The sequence below is a fragment of the Hyposmocoma kahamanoa genome, unplaced genomic scaffold (genome assembly GCF_003589595.1).
Source record: "Hyposmocoma kahamanoa isolate Upper Pololo Valley unplaced genomic scaffold, ASM358959v1 228, whole genome shotgun sequence".
NCBI classification, from domain to species: Eukaryota; Metazoa; Arthropoda; class Insecta; order Lepidoptera; family Cosmopterigidae; genus Hyposmocoma; species Hyposmocoma kahamanoa.
The window spans coordinates 68475-85558 of record NW_020653747.1 but is presented as its reverse complement, the minus strand read 5'-3'; the positions used below and the strand labels follow the sequence as shown (position 1 = coordinate 85558).

The window sequence follows — 17084 nt, the reverse complement described above, 5'->3', positions numbered from 1 at the left end:
CCACAACAGTTGCATTGCCACTCAGTGCTTTAAGCCAAAAAATCTGAGAGGCACTGCCATTGCACCCGTCACCCTGTGACGTAAAGTTGATAAGTACCGTGTACATGTCATCTCACCAGCACCCTTACCCTTCAAAACCGGAACATAGTAATGCTCACACATTACTAGGCACTTGGCGGCACAAATAGGTAAGGTGGCAGCATTTTCCAGGACGAATTCTTTCACAAGGAGCTTTACTGCTGCTAAAACTAAACATATTAGTAAAGTAATATGAGATCCGAATGAAGTATAATGTAACTAAGTTAAATTGCTAACTTCCATTGCAAACATTATTGTGTTTACTTCACGCATCTTACAAGGATTGTGAACGTTCTTCATCCTGTATTAAACATTCACAAATGTACGAAACTTAGAAACTAAATACGTCTCACCACAGGGAATCAAACCGCCGGTCTCTCAATGAAAAACAATCGTTTTGGCACTGAGCTGCCGCCCTCTGACTGTTACTACAGACGTACAAAAAGGAGTAAACCAAAGCAGTGATCTTTTCTCATTCGAACTCTCCGCGAAGTTTCTTGGACAACTTTACACGATGAGCACTTGAGCAAAAAGCGACACCAAAAATGTGCAATATTCCAGCAGACAATTCGGAAACTGTCAGCCGCAACTCGCAGAACTCGGGGCGAAACTCGGAGGAACTCTGCAAACTAGGGGAGAGACGGTTTTGCGACGCGTCATAAGTTTACAGCTTCAATAGTTGGACGGAAATTGTAGTTTCTGTCTTTAGTTGTTTACCGATGAATTATGAATTACGTTTTACAATTGACTCTTCTAGATTCGCCAGGAAGATTCTAGACTTAGGAGCTTGTTTTACAAACAAAAAAGAAACAACATTTATTCGGCTAGCAGTGGAGCGGCCCGTAGCTGCTTGTGAAATAGTATGGCCAAGGAAGTACTGCCACCTTATCTATTTCAGCAGTAATGTAAGCTTTACTGCGTTCCGGTTTGGACAGGTAAGGGTACTGGTGAAATTACAAGCATGTCTCAGGACGATGAAGTGCCCCTCAGATCTTTGCGATTTTAAGATCTGAGTGGCGCTGCAACTGTTATGAATGGGCGGGCCGCCCAACACGAGCATGGGCACGAGCGGTTCGTCCCGTCGCTTGGTATTACTTATAAAAATAAAAATTCGAGTACTCACAATAATACCTGTCAAACACATCGAAGAGAAAATAAAATTAAAAAGCTAAATTACAAAATAATAGCTGAAAACGCAAGCCAGCTCAGCTTTACGTTGGACCTCGAGTGACATAATAGAGTAGTCTTTCCGAATATAGATGGCGCTTCTCGCCTTCACTTTTTCATGACCAAATATAGTAAAAACTTTATTTTTTTCCATCCTCTAAGGTAAAAACGCATAAAGGATGGAAAAAAGTCAAAGTGAAAACGAAACGACTTCGACCCGCACCCCCGCGCGCCCCAGTTGGTATTCGAGAGTCCGCGTTTAACATAGAGCTGGGTTATAACGTCTTTATCGAAAAACGAAACGAAACGGTTATTTTCTAAAAGGAAACGCTTTCCTGAAACAGTTACAAAAAAACGCTTTTACAAAAAAACTAACTTCCCTTCGTCATTTTCCAGGCCTACATGGAAGTGGTTGAATGTTCATGTGTACTGTAGACGGTCTAATTTGTCATAGAAATATCAACTGAATGCATGTAGCACGTAAGATCTATTTTACAAAGAAGCAGTGAAATGGTTTCGAACGGTCCCCAAACAGTTTCTTAAAACTTTTTTCGGGATATTATTTTATAAAATGTAACCTAAGTTAATGCAATAAAGTCTTTTGTTCTATAACGCATGATTGGAACGAATCACGAACGAATGAACTGTTCGCTGTTCTGTGAATTGTTCACTATCCAGTCGCACACAAGTAACGTAACGTGTTTGCAGAACGTAACGCCGTAGACAAATAACTACATACATACATAACTTGCAGTGCGAGTCCGTTTCGTTTTCTTAAAATGTCGTTTCTTTAGTAACCGTTTTTGGAACCTACATGAAAGCGTGTTCTCGTTACATTGAAAGAAAGCGTTTCTTGAAACGCTTTCGGAAAATAACGCTCAGTCCTATTTAACACTGGTTTGAGTGAGTTTTATTTTCATGTGTGCGCGTCTTTTCTGCTAAATTCTGTATTAGTTCCTCTTTTAAATTTACTTAAGTAGTAGTTTCTGTATATATCTCTATGCCCCGTTTTTTACCAATAAAATAACCATAGTGCTCTATCGACTGACTTATTTTTTTTTATCACAGTTTTTTATTATTTTTTAAAATTTAACTGTTGGTTTATAACGTTCCCTATTTCTATGAACAGCTGTACAGATACTCACCAGACATCACTAAGATCTATCTCGATTATATTAGCCTTCAAATTAAAAAAACTCTTGTAATGATCAGACCAGTCGTTTTTGAACTACGATGTCGCAGACAGGTACAGACAGACAAAATCTTCAAACTTATAACTCTCCTCCTTATAAAGTGACGTTTTATGCTTATGTTAGGAAACAATGCTACAGAAAACATTGTAATGGTGGGAATACACGCTATTGTACGGGAGACATATTCTGCATAATGTTCCATTTTCACCGACTTCGTAAAAAGGGGGGTTCACAATTCGACTGCATTTTATTGTGTATGTTACGCGATTACTCCGACATTTTTGAACCAATTTCTTTGACCCTTTTTTGTTGGTAAGGGAGTACCTAAGTCGTGGTTCTAGTCAAATTTGAAGAAAATATTCCACATCTGAGGTTTATTCGATTGTACCCACTTTCCATTCATTTACTGCCTCCGTGGCCGAACGGTTACCATGCCGGACTGCCATGCAGAGGTCCCGGGTTCGATTCCCGGGCCGGGAGAAATATTTGTATGGCCTACATTTATTTCTTTCGTGAGTTTGTCGTTATGTATGTGTGTGTCCATGGCACCAGCGACACAGGGTTTTCCTAGTGCGGGGCCCATGAGTGAGAAAAAAATATATGTTAATCGATTCCAATAAAACTTGGCAAAAAATGTGATTCACTCACTTTTGAGGTCGGATGTCCTTGTCACTGGTATAAACTAAACGACCAACAACCACGGCACGGACCGATTAGATAGATCCTAAAATATTAAAATGTAGAATGTCGTGTTATAAACAAGATCGTGCAAAGTCTAAAAATGAAACCAATAAACTAAAAGCAATAATCTAGTGCGTAAACAAACGAACAAACTGGTTTTGTTTTTATTTGATTTTGTTCTCAGAACAAATAGAAAATTCTCCCGCGCGCCACGGTTATTGAAACTTTTTCGCAACGATCTTACACAGACAGTCTCGTTGCTTCTTTACGGGTACATTTATGTCCGTTTACGAATATAACATTTTGTACGTATTGTTTTCGTCCTTTTTAGTTTTTTTAGGTTTTCTTCCTGAACAGGATTTCAGATTTGAATCTATCAACCGATACTCTCAATGCTGGTCGTGATCCTTTTAATAAGATAGTTGTAAATCGGAAAATAGCAATGACAACGTGAAATGTTGAGACGGAAAAAACGCGGCAGAATTACGAATAGTGATTATTAAAGTTGCGTAGAAATACAGCACTTTTTAATGTGTGTTAAAAGTCGACACAACCTCAAATGGCTTTGGTTGAATCCGCAACACAGTGAAAGTGTTGAATAAATCACTTTGGAGAAAATTTGTAGTAAAATTGGGGATATACGCTGATAACTATGCGGTGTGGAAACACGATTCCTGACAATTTTCACGGTGGAAAAAAAATACAAACTTACCTCGAAATTATACAAGAAAACCGCTGTATTCAATACGTACTTTTCATCTACCTATGATGATATTTTTTTATATCAATTGAACTAAATAGAACACGTATATTATACGATATACATTTTTCAAAAGGGCCTTAATTTCGTTTGTACAAAAATAATATTTGAGATGAAGCGAGCGCCAGCGCCTCCGCTCGACCCAAGTAAAATGAACCGTATCAATACGGGACAAATTTGAATTTGATTTCTAAGGTAGTATCGACACTTAACCAAGTCACGTTCCAGCGGAATTCAGCAGCGTATTTAGAGCTAGATTTGTTCTTACGATGTTGTTCTCCTAAGACCCGCTGACCACAACGCAGCTGCATTTCTATTACAACATACCTTGTGTCCAAGAGCACGTCGCTGTCTGGCGGCGGCGGCTAGCTCCGGAATCGAGTATTGTACCCTCAAAGCATACCACACTAATCCATCCGGGCGTCTGCTCAGCGACTATGCAGATTGCGAGTTTAGACAAAGTATATGTTCAAGTCCAGTTAGTTAACATTTCGAGTTCTAGTTAAAACAAGGATTTAGATAAAACATTAAATTATATTTTAAAACACTGTTCATCCATACCACAAAGTTTGAAAAGGTTTTCAATCAGTGCGTTCTAACCGTTATGTGAGACGTGGACACTCGGCAAATTCACCAATTAAAAATCGCTCAACGAGCCATGGAACGAGCTATGCTCGGTGATTCTCTGAAGAATAAGATTCCAAATGAGGTTATCCGATAGAGAACCAACGCTGACATAGCTGATACAGCTCAAGAGGCAGTGGGCCAACCATTTCTGTCAAAGAACCGATAACCGATGGGGGAAATGAGTTGTAGAGTGGACACCACGGCATGGCAAAACATAGTGTAGCTACGCAGTGACCTCTGGCCTGAAAGGCTACCGGAAGCACATGGATGCGACAAGCTCAGGCCCGCAATGGACTGCAATAGACTGATTAATCCATAATTATTCATTTTAAAACTTGTTTGATTTGTTTCGTAATGTATTATAACACATTAGAATAGCGTTCGTCATTTTCACAAAACAAAGTGGCTTACTTCAAGGCGAGCTCGTGAAGTCGATGTAACGCTCTGGGCTCTGGGCGGTCAGACGAGACGTGTTTAATGGTGAATTCGCTTTGACAGCTTTGGAAGTGCACCGAAGCGCAGCGAAGTGAAGGAAGGCGAAGCTCTCTATCGCTAAACAGCGCCACACGGATTTAGGAATCGTCGAATAAGATTTCAGAGAGATTCGAATGAGAGTTGAAATTTGGTAGAACCTCTGTAATGAAAATGACCGACAGCTACTTGATTAATTGTTTATTAAACGTAGCAAGTTACTATTATATCATTTACCATAAATGATAATAATACCACCAACAACTAATTATATGATTTGACCAGTACGTCACAGTAAGAGAAATTATACAATTATACATGTTGTAATTTATTTTTCTTCTAATTTTCGCAACAGAATGAATTAATTGAGTGAGTCTTCTTTTAATCCTTACGACGCGACGGCTCGAACGTGACTGTAACGAACGGCGTGGAATTTTTCAGATCCAATAAGGATTGTTTGTCTCTAACCAACTAGAAAAAAAAGAAGGTTCTGAATTCGACTGTTTCTTATTCTTTTTTTGTTGGAAAGGGGGTACCTCAGTAATGGTCCGACTCAAATTTGAAGAAAATATTCCATCTTTAAAAATGGCAAATTACTTATATATTAACACTTTTGCTAACGGATTTCAATAAAACTTGGCAAATAGATGTGATTCCACAAGCTGTTGAGGTTTTTTTTTAATAATTCTAATTTTTGCAACAGAATGCTTTTAACTGAGTAAGTCTTCTTTTAATCCCCACAACGACATGAATAGGTAACGGCGTGGGATTTTTTCATTGTGATCTAATAAGAATTATTTCCGCTCACGTGTTTAATTTGCTCTCGTCGAATCACGGCTTGCGCAGCTCGGACGAGACACGCGGAACCGAAAAGAATTTTGCCTTTTATTCTAATTCGAAAGTGATGGCATGCGCGAGGAATAAAAACGTTTAACTTGAAAATTTGAAAAATCTAACCAATTGTTTTTGTGATTACCTTTGACACGTTCCTTAGCGATTGCTCTGGTTAGAGAGAGTTGGAAGTGCAAGCTATTAAAACAAGATTTTGTATGTATCGCAAAAATCGTAAATATATGCTTTTTAAATACAGAACGTTTTAAGTTGCATATGTATTTTGTCGTTACTATTCACTCACAAATATATTTAGTTTATAAATTTTGAAATGTCATGTCGAAGATCTCGGTCTTTTTAACCACTCTAAGATGATATCGATCTTTAACAAACCAAATATCGCATCCCTCACGCATAAGTGGAGTTACGTCAAACATGTTTATTGCTCCATTAGATACAGAAAAATATAACCCACATCCTCTTCAATTCTTGTAAATCTAACGACTAATATTGCAGATACTTTACAAGAATTGGAAACATAACTCCACTTATGCCATTCTTCCGTGAGGGGTGCGATATGTGAATAATATGGGATCAATTCGAAATTATCAACCTTTTAACAAAAACAAACAGAGCAAGTCGATTACGTACCCTAACTTGCCTACGGCATATCAACTGCCTAGAATGACTAATGCATAATTACGGTATGAGACATAAAAAACATCTTCAAAAGAAAAGAGAACTTTAAACCATCACGGGGCCACCATCTGAAATTAGTTTGTGCACCTTCCAAAACTCCTGCTGCACACATTTTTTTCAGCAACAAAGTGGTGCATATTTCTAACATGCTATCGGAAGATGTTGTTTCTGCTGTCTCTGTTAATGCCTACAAAAACAAGCTGGACAACTGGCCACGAAAGAGTAAACTGGTGCTAAAAAAGTGAACTAAAACTACACAAACTATATAAATTGCAATACTGTGTGTGTAGACATACCAGCGAAAGCTGCTCGTATCAGAGATTTAACCTATTGAATGTCCGTGTTGCAGGTCAAGTGGTGGACATAACGCCGCAACAGGCGGTGCGGAGAGTGGGCGAAGACCTCATCGTCACCTGCAAAGTTAACTACCAGGCCGAGGCTTGTCGGTGAGTACCTTTAGATTCATCATCAGTCTATACATTGCTGCAACCTGCAACGTAGACCTTTCAGAAAAAGATTTTGCTATGATTGCCAAGGAATACACAGTTACCTGAATTTAGGCCACATAAGGATAACTACAGGATCACATTTCTATTTGTAATCCGGCGAATCGCGTTGTGTAGTCGTCGGAGTTACAAACTCACTTAATATCTAGAAGAAGAAGGAACAAATATTATCGAGTTCTTAGTTTTTCGTGATTGTTACACGTAGGAAATGATTTACTATTAATGTAAATATAATATTTATTGACTCTCTATTATGATTATTGTTTTTTATGGCCTATGATACTCCTACAATCAAGACAAATCTAACGACACCTCATGTCTCAAAATCCATCGAGCCGTGTGGCCTCTAGAGGCAAACTTAATAAAAAATAAAAATAACAGCAAAATTAAAGAATAAGGTAGAATATTCAGAAAACAAAACCACAAACATAAATGAAAATAAAACAGAAAAGGAAAACAAAAACATTAAATATAATACTTTTTGTGGTGTCAGCTGTGACAAGAAAAGGGTCACTAGTATTAACTCATCATAAGGAAAACTTAATACGTTCCCAAAACTGGTTTTCAAATTAGGACCCATTTCTCACAAAACTCATGAGAATAATGTTACGTTGCAGGATGATAGTGGGGCAGACCTCGTACCTGCTACGGCCAGGTAACCAGGATGGAGATGTCATCTACCACGGGCCGGGACTGGATGTAAGTAGATATCTAATCGTTTTATGTTCCAGTGATGGATACATTTTCTCTAAATAGATATCAGGCTACAGTCTTTAAATTGAAATCCCAATGATGTTATATTGCCTCACATTATTTTTCTGTAATATACGAGGGCCCAACGTAACATTTATTTTATGTAGCACTAGAGCTCCCTGTGAAAGAGTTCGTCCAGAGAGGTACAGCCACCGTGTGTATTTCTGCCGCCAAGCAGTAATGTGAGCACTGCGTTCCGGTTTTCAAGGGTAATAAAGGTGCTGGTGAAATTACGGGCACATGAGACTTGCCAACTTACGTCTCAGGGTGACATAACCTCAAAAGTTTGCTTTTGCTTTTTTATTGGAATTACATCTAGTGGTTCACCAGTTGGTTAACGGAAACTGCGCGAAACCGGATTCATTCCCTAGTTTCCCACCTTTAGTGGTGAAATATTGTGTTCTTTAAATGGAACCAATACTGAGGTACCCTCTATCCAAAAAAAAAGAAACATCAAAATCGATTCACAAATAGCTAATAGCGTAACATACACAAACAAATGCAGTCGAATTGAGAACCTCCTCCTTTTTTAAAGTTGTTTTTGAGATAAAGGTTAACCGTGTTGTTTTTAATTCTGACTACAAACCCCGTAGAAAACAGGATTTTTAAGCTTTAAACGGTGTCGTGGCCGCCATTTTATATATGTTGTTCAAACATAGTGAAGTAAATGATATGCGACATTATATTTCCTCCTTTTGGGGCTCTCTCAGTTCTCTCAGTGTTTATTATTAAAATACATATTTTTATTCCATTAATTGTATCGCAGAAAGGCGTGTGCGGCATGCACATACGTCGGGTGAAGGAAGAATGGAACGGGAATATCTCCTGTATGATACCACCTCCGCGCGGCAGCATCGAGCTGCAGGCCACGATGAGGCTCATCGTAGCGCGTGAGTCTCCTTCAGCACAATCTAATGAAATAATTACTACCTCCCATATATTTCTAACTCGCTATTTAGCCGTCCTGTGTAATGAAAAAACGGAACGACACTCGTGAAGACATTGGACAATTAGTCAATTTATTTATACATTGTTGAGTAATAAATATATAATTGAATTACAGCGTACAGTCTTAACTGCGTAGTAAATTGAAATATTGCTCCATAACTTTTCAATCGCATTGACACACTTATTTTCTTGTTATTCTCAAAATTGTTACGAAGATGTGAGTATGCTGAAATACGATACGCCATATTGCAGACGCCCCCGAGCTCCCGGTCCTCATTGGTCCCCAGCAAACTACCTTCCACGAGGGCGACCGTTTCGAGGCGCAGTGCGTCGTCGCCAGGGGCCGACCAGCCGCGACTATCAAGTGGTTCCTTGGTAAGTACTCCATTGATCTTATATGTTCCTGTATGTATGTATGTATGTGGGGTTAATGTTTATATAATACAACACAACAAATATATAATAAAACAATAATAAGAATAACACTCTACGTTATTTGCTATGTACTCATATTATAATAATTACAACTTTTTAATAAAAAAAAGCCGATCTCAAAATATCATGGAAATACATATGTTTGCCGAGTTTTATTGAGATCGTTTAGCGCAAAATAAGCGAAACCGAATTCATCCCCTAGTTTGCTAGTGGAATATTTGCTTCAAATTTAAATGGGACCAATAAGGAAATAGCCTCTTTCAAAAAAAAAAAAATTATCGAAATCGGTTCACAGTTATCGCGAAACTTACAAAAAAATACTGTCGAATTGAGAACATCCTCCTTTTTTTGAAGTCGTTTGATAATTTATAGTGAGTGCATTACATATAACACTGTTACTTTATTTTTAATGAATAATATAAGTATCTACATAAGAATGCATAACACTGCCGCATTGACTATGACTGTAATGGGAGGTGTAAAGTTTTAAGCAAATAAATAAATAAATAATGAGTACGACCCGAAACGAGTGGCCAAAAATAATTCTTGGGTCGTCTTCTTCAATCGTCCACTAGCATCTCTACAAACTCAGACTCACGTTCAATTATGTATATATCTTATTTGATCGGTAAACAAATTACACTGGACATCAGCACATTGATTACATTCTACTATTCATTCGTAAGGCAGATTCCCCTGAGTAGAATGAGTAAAACACTCTAGAAAGAAAACATTTATTCGGCTGTTCACAAATAATATTGGGTCATAATAACTAACGTATGATCTTTTAAAAAACAAAAAACGAAGATTATTAATAGATTAAAAACTAAAATAGTCGAAAAGGTTAGTCAGCGCAGCTTTAAGCTGGGCAGAGCCTCAGCGCTGATTTTCAGTTGGAGCCTAAGAGGAGGTAACATACAGAGTTAAGTATTTAAAACCAAGAGTAACATGAAATAAAATTATAGGACACCATGATAAAACTAATTAAAAACGAGAATATAATTATAATAAAAAATGATTCTACAAAATTTGCTTTGTGCTTTTAATAAAGTTATATATTACAATTTAAAAAATATTCACAATAATAATGTCTGATAAATAATTGTAATAACTGAGTGAAACAATGACTGATCAATAATTTTAACAACTACGAGTATATATATGATAGAACAATTTTAAATTATATGGACGTCGTTGCCGTTTGTCTAGTATATCAATGTTATTTCCTTAATTTTTCTACAGAAGCCCGATACAGAAGCGCTAGAGTTTGCTTTATGTATATATAATAAACATTTGTACGCATTTATCATTTACAATATTTATTTGAAGTATCATCGATCGAGACAACCTACAAGACCTAAACGGGTCACTAACCGTGATTTTTGTCTCCATATTACGGATATTTATTATGTATCAATTTTGACAGACGACGAAGCTCTCCTCGGCTCTGAACTCCACGAGCCAAGCACGGAAGGCGAGTCCACTAGCGACCTGGTGACCGTGCGGCAAAACGTTACCCGCGTGCTGAGGGCCGACGACTCTGGACGGAGACTGACCTGCCGCAGCGAGCATGAAGCGCTGGAGCAGTACAGGGAGGCTTCCAGGCAGCTGCAAGTGCACTGTGAGTAGCTGGATAAAGCCTGACCTCTTTGATTTAAGAACCTAAAAGGGGGTGGATTTCTAATAACTAATTTATTCTAAAACAATAATATTGATATCAAAAGTGTAGTCGAGCTCCTAGTGAATGAGTTTGTATATAGAAGTAATGTTTCCATACATATTTTGAGATGTGTTGGTGAAACTAGTCAAATACAACTTGTAAACGTTATGTCTGACGGGGGCAGTGGCAGTGCTCTTAAATCTTTGTGACTGAAAGTTCGGAATGGTGCCGCACTGCATGACTTGTTCATGCCGTTACTTGATATCATAGAAAAGCACTGCCACTTCCGAACTCGAGGCTTAGTTAGCCTTCACGGTGGGTATTGTCAGTTTTCCTACACTCGCTCGCTATTGCGCTTTTCTTTCAGTATAGTTATTTATATCTTGCACCATCTTCAAGTAAGTGGGTACAAGGATATATCAAGGTAATAAATTAAAACTGAGGGATTTTTGGAAAGCTTTTCATTGCGTTGATCATATTAGTTTATTCATTTATCATTGGCACATTCGTATTAATTTCCTTATTGTACCAACTCAAAATGATCGGCAAATAATTAATGTAATAATAAATAATGCGAACAAGTATCACGTGTAATCATCAAGTATAAGTATCTTGTGAAGCGTGGGTTACCACAGGGTCCGTTATTAGGTCTGGTTTTGTTTTTTGTTTTTTCATTCATGTAACCGCATTTTAGTATTTTTTTGTATCACTCGTTTCCAGACCCCCCGAAACGCGTGGACGCTGACGGCAATCAGTTGACAATCTTCGGCCTGAAGATCGGCGACCAGGGCCGACTCAACGTGACCGTGCGCTCCAACCCACCGCCGAGCGTGGAGTGGACCGTGGGGGACCAGGTGCTGGTCGCGCCGAATCAGAACGGTGATGGCACCATCACCGCCATGCCGCCTGTGCCCTTGGTAAGACATCTCGCGTCGATATCAGATTCCCAGAGGCTAGCCAACCTCTTTCACTTATTGGCTCTCGAGGAGAGCCGTTACATGTATTGGGTTCTTTCTTTATGGTGTTGATAACCAGAGCTGGGCAAAATACCAACTGAAAAAACTCCGATACAAAACAGCGTACTTCAAAAAATCAATAAAGGCACCGCTTAGGCAAGGTAAGCACATAACTCGTCAAAAACATTTCAATGAGCCCAAACACGAGATGTTATTGTATATTATGTAAATATTACTGTAATGTTATCGGATCTCCATTATTGGCCATTCTCACATTCGGTGTTCTCAGCCTAATTACCGTAACCATTGTTTTTTTTCTCGCTTAATATACCCAATAACATTGAAATATGAACAACTTTCAGCTAAACTCTTAAAAATCTTAAAGTTGTTCATGTTTCAATATTATTGGGTGTATTAAGCGAGAAAAAACAATGGCTACGGTAACTAGGCTGAGAACACCGAATATGAGAATGGCCATTATATACCAAAATTGGATCAAATATATACTTTCATTTATGACTGGATTATAGAGATACTAACAGGAAAGAGACATATCAAACATGGTTAACCACGAATAAAAAAAACCGCTTTTAGATCACTATATCCGTTTGGGAGCTGCGGTGTCACGACAAAGGCTTCAAACTTATTGCTCCTCTCTTTTGCATCGGAGTTAAAATTATATTTTAGATTTGTTTATATAATACCATGTGAAGGAAATAACACTCACGCCCTTCCACAAAAGTTGTGCAGTTCCATAACAGTTGTGCAGTTACAATCAGACCTTTAGATCAAAGATCTTGTGCGCACTGCGCCACTGCACGAACCGCCCTGAGACATAACTTGACAAGTCGCATGTGCCTGTAGTTTAGTAATTGGAATACGAAAATATGTATTCCATTTATAAGTGATTCAAATACTGCCCGGGCTTGTTGCAAAACGTTTAAAACTATAATAATAATAACAGCGCACACACTCAACATAGCCCCGCACTAGGGAAACCCTGTGTCGCGGGTGCCATGGACACCCACATAAACAATCACAAATTACACCCAAACTCACGGGAGAAATAAATGTAGGCCATAGGAATATTTCACTCGTCCCGGGAATCGACCCTGGGACCTCTGCGTGGCAATTCGGCTACAGAGGCAGCTCTATTCTCAAGTCAAACTGCAACAACTCTATTCTCAAGCCGAAACCGACATAGAATACAGTTGGAATGATAATTGGCAACACATTGTTCCCGATTTTTCCTACAATAAGATTGAATTTAATTCTCTATCAGATTAAAAGGTGACAACAATATTTTACGACATTGAATTGACATCATACTTGATTAATTTAATATATTTCTAGTTTCGATTGCCGTGTCGCCGCGGATCACAGACTTGGCTGACGTTGAAAGCTACGTCAATGGTCCTGGGAATTTCCATTTCACATAAACATTCCATGAATTTGTATTCACAATGGTGTGTTATCACGCAGGGCAACGGCTTCTACAACCTGACACTGATCTTAGCTCGAGTGGCGAAAGAGGATGTCGAGAGGACGTACTTCCTCCGAGCGGTGAACGATCTGGGACGAGAGGAGGTCGCAGTTCGTATAAGCACCATGGATGAGCCTGCGGGTGAGTACCTTATCGCCACCTACCACCGTCGATGACAAGTGGTGTCTGTTAACCAACAAAAGTGTGTCGTGATCTCGATTAACATTCTGACATTAACGTCACTGTAATAATCTGTAATAATCTCCGAACAGAGTACTAAAAAAACCGACCTCAAAAGTTCGTGGAATTACATCTACTTGACAAGTTTTATTGAAATCGGTTACCGGAAAGTGCGCGAAACCGGATTCATCCCCTTAGAGATGGAATATTTTCTTCAAATTGAAATGGTACAATACTGAGGTAACCTCTTTCCAGCAAAATAATCATCAAAATCGGTTCACAAATTATTGCGTAACAAACATATAAAGAAATACAGTCGGCCTGAGAACCTCCTCCTTTCTTAAAGTCGATTAAAAATAAACTAGCTGGTCTTTATAGTCGTCTTCACAAAGTCACAAATCATTTAAGGGGCAATGTATACGCTTCTAGAACAAGATTCCGGTTGACATACAAAATTTGCCATTCACGAGGTTTAAAACTATAGTGAAACAAAAACTTTACACTAAAGGTTATATTATACAACTTCTGCGTACTTGGATAATAAAAATCCGTGGTAGTAACCCGTTTAGGTCATGGAGGTTGCTTCGAATTTTGTTAATGATTAATTTGAACTAATAACATCTCAGTCAACCGTGACCATGGGACCTGTAAAGGGCCCGAAACGTCGGTTTGTTTGAAAAAACAAATATACGCGATTTAAACCCGGAAAAATAGTTCCATTTCCTATGTGTAACAATCGCGAAAACCTAAGAACTCGATAATAACATCTGTTTGCAAACAGCAACTACTACAATTTGTTACTCGTTCTTCTCTCAAGAGAATATTTTTTACGACTAGAGTTTATTTTTTATTATTAAAGTTTAATTGATTGTTTGAAGAAGCAATTTATTTCTAATATTAACATAACATAACACGGTCTTCCGCAAGTAACGCCCGAATCTAATAATCATTGTGACGATTTCAAATATAATTTGCTTACCTGTGAAATAAATATATTATTTGGATTTCAATTAATGAAATGAATGAATGAATGAAATTAATGAACGAATGCAATATTCTTTTCACTTCTCATGCTTTTAAAGTTCGTATTTATGCTGTTATGTAGGCTGCTTAAAATAGGATTTTATGCTCTAGTGCATAAAATAAAAAACCATCACGTTAAATATGACTAATCGTTGTAATTTTACATTCAATTTTAATTAAATAATCGTTTATTTGTAATATTGCTGTGTAATTTCCTCGCAATCGAAGTGAAAAGCAGAGTGTATAACTCGTTCATAAAACCAATTTTACCACTCGTCTCGGGTGCAATGACGCGTTTTATGCACTTGTTGTACAATTATTGCACATCATGAATTTGCGGTGAAACGTTGATCGCTTTATTATTTATACTTTACAGAATGATCTCTGTTTCTTTAGGATACAAAGTAATAAATCTTAAACAAGTTTCACATCAAAATTTAGCACCCGTTAACTTATTTATTTACCAATATGTGTAGTTGAATATATAAATTCAGCTCAATGCAACGTAACGTGACGGTGTGACAGGAACCATGAAATGGTCATTATTGGTGATCATTTGGTAATCACCATAAGTGATCTCTAGTGGTCACGGGTTGGTGGTTGTAGACCACGGGTGAACGGAAGCACGTAGTTATAAGCTTGAGTATTAACAGATGGGATGGGAAAATAATTATAAAAAAATAATAATATATTAAATAAAAAACCGACTTCAAAAGTTAGTGGAATTACTTCTTTTTGCCAAGTTTTATTGAAATTGATTGACGGAAAGTGGGTGGAATCCAATAAACCGGATTGAACCCCTAATTTGCCACTCTTGGAGGTTAAATATGTTCTTTTAAAATTTCAATGGACCCACTACTGAGGTACTCCCTTTCAAAAAAAAAAGGAACTCGAAATCGGTTCACAAATGTCGGAAAAAAAATAGTTGATTTGAAAATCTCCTTTTTTAAGTTGGTTAACAAGTAGATATTATTAGATATCTTTATAATATGATATGAATTAGTTCGCAATTAATAACATGTGGAATAATTGTTTTCTAATCCAATGTTTTTGAGTTAGTCGGTTGGTATGTCACGTCAGTATTTTTTTATATTATTTATGGCCATGCAATAAGGTCGCAATTTCATGTTGGAGTTTCCATGAGCATCCCATTAGTCTGACATTGTTATATATTTATTATGTATGCATAGATTGTTTATATAAGGATTAATTAGTCATGTAGTGCATTGCACGTATATTTATGGGTACAAATTATGTTAATTAAATTATAAACTCGGATCCAATCTGTTTTTAGGATATCTTCAAATGTAGTGCCCTCTAACTAATTTCGATAGCAATTTTTTTTATTTAAGCCACGTAGACTTAAACAGTGCCACTTTAAGTATGACTTGCTGAAATCTCTCACGTACCAAGATACGCGTATTTGATATTACGCTTAAAAAGACATTGGTTTTGCGCTGGGTGCCTCGAACTTAGATTAGAATTAAATTAACTAGAACTTCCCACACACAATGAGATCAGGTGATAGGTATGGTTGTTTAACACATCCCAAACCAAGGAATTTCCTGTACTATGAGTACCAGAGTAACGATAACTCTGAGGGCAATACCCAGAATACCCTGACCAGAACCAACTTAAAAATATTTGTTTCATAAATTATAAATTGGCTCAAATCGGAAATCGAATCTGGAACCTCCTCATAAGCGCCCATAACACTAATCGCTACGCCACCGAAGAGCATAAGCACACCCCGCAACCTGAACCTAAACACGCGCCACAGGCCGTGCCCGACCCCGTGGGTATAGGGCTCGTTATTTATATATTTAAAAAAATATTTTTACTCTCTAATGTGTAAATATAAAAACGTAATATAAAATGTATTATGATTATAATAATATCATAGTATTGAGTATGGACATACGTACAATGTTTGCAAGTAATGGTAATTTTATGTTTACGCAAATTAAAAAATATAAAAGTTTATTATACAACCTTATATTGACACAAATGAGGATACATTACATTAGTGCGTTAGTAGAAAAAAAAGCTTTAGAGACATTCATGCAAAAAACTTTTGTATGCAAACAAGATGTGACATACTTACAACCTTTTTTTAACCGAATTAATTATTGTCCAACAGCGCGAAAAGCGAAGTCCTCATTCTTGGTTATTGATGTCTATGGTAAGGGATTTGTAGTCCAAGAGCTCGTGACATGTTTTTACTAATTATCGTGTTATGCTCTCAATTTAACCATGCCAGTTTGAAGTCTAGTGTTTTTAGAAATATTTTCATTGTAATGTTTATATTTAAGAGCCATGTCACATTAGATTATTCAACACTCCAATTTCTCATATGTGACCTGGCTTCTGTATTGGTCGTTGTAGAATAGTAATAATTTTTCGAAAATTGTGCGACTTTGAATGTAGTTTTAGTGGAATGATAGCCCAAGAGCTCGCCTACTTCTTTTATAATTCTTTGAATGTTTTGTGTAAGAAAAAAAGTTTTTTATTAATCTGTTTCAATTCCATTTGGCATGTTTTTTTCGTACAGCCGGGCCTCAGCGATCTGGTAGGATTGTTGAAAAAGTTATCGCATGAGTAGTTAGTGAGTTGTGATTTAGTTACATAAGTAG

The 17084-nt window shown here is 37.4% G+C and overlaps 1 protein-coding gene across 5 annotated transcripts in view; it reads left to right on the top strand.

Annotated features, from left to right (window-relative positions):
* The window catches only part of LOC113228357 (fasciclin-3), a 300102-nt gene that overhangs the window by 268631 nt on the left and 14387 nt on the right, over positions 1-17084 (top strand). For 3 of the 5 annotated variants that reach the window (XM_026461628.1, XM_026461626.1, XM_026461629.1), the window contains exons 3-10: positions 6857-6953; positions 7631-7712; positions 8533-8656; positions 8967-9089; positions 10576-10770; positions 11530-11726; positions 13248-13389; positions 17003-17020. In XM_026461628.1, the coding sequence (XP_026317413.1) occupies positions 6857-6953; positions 7631-7712; positions 8533-8656; positions 8967-9089; positions 10576-10770; positions 11530-11726; positions 13248-13389; positions 17003-17020 (978 nt within the window). The remainder of the gene's footprint in view (positions 1-6856; positions 6954-7630; positions 7713-8532; positions 8657-8966; positions 9090-10575; positions 10771-11529; positions 11727-13247; positions 13390-17002; positions 17021-17084) is intronic. The other 2 variants (XM_026461627.1, XM_026461630.1) reach the window with 1 other exon arrangement.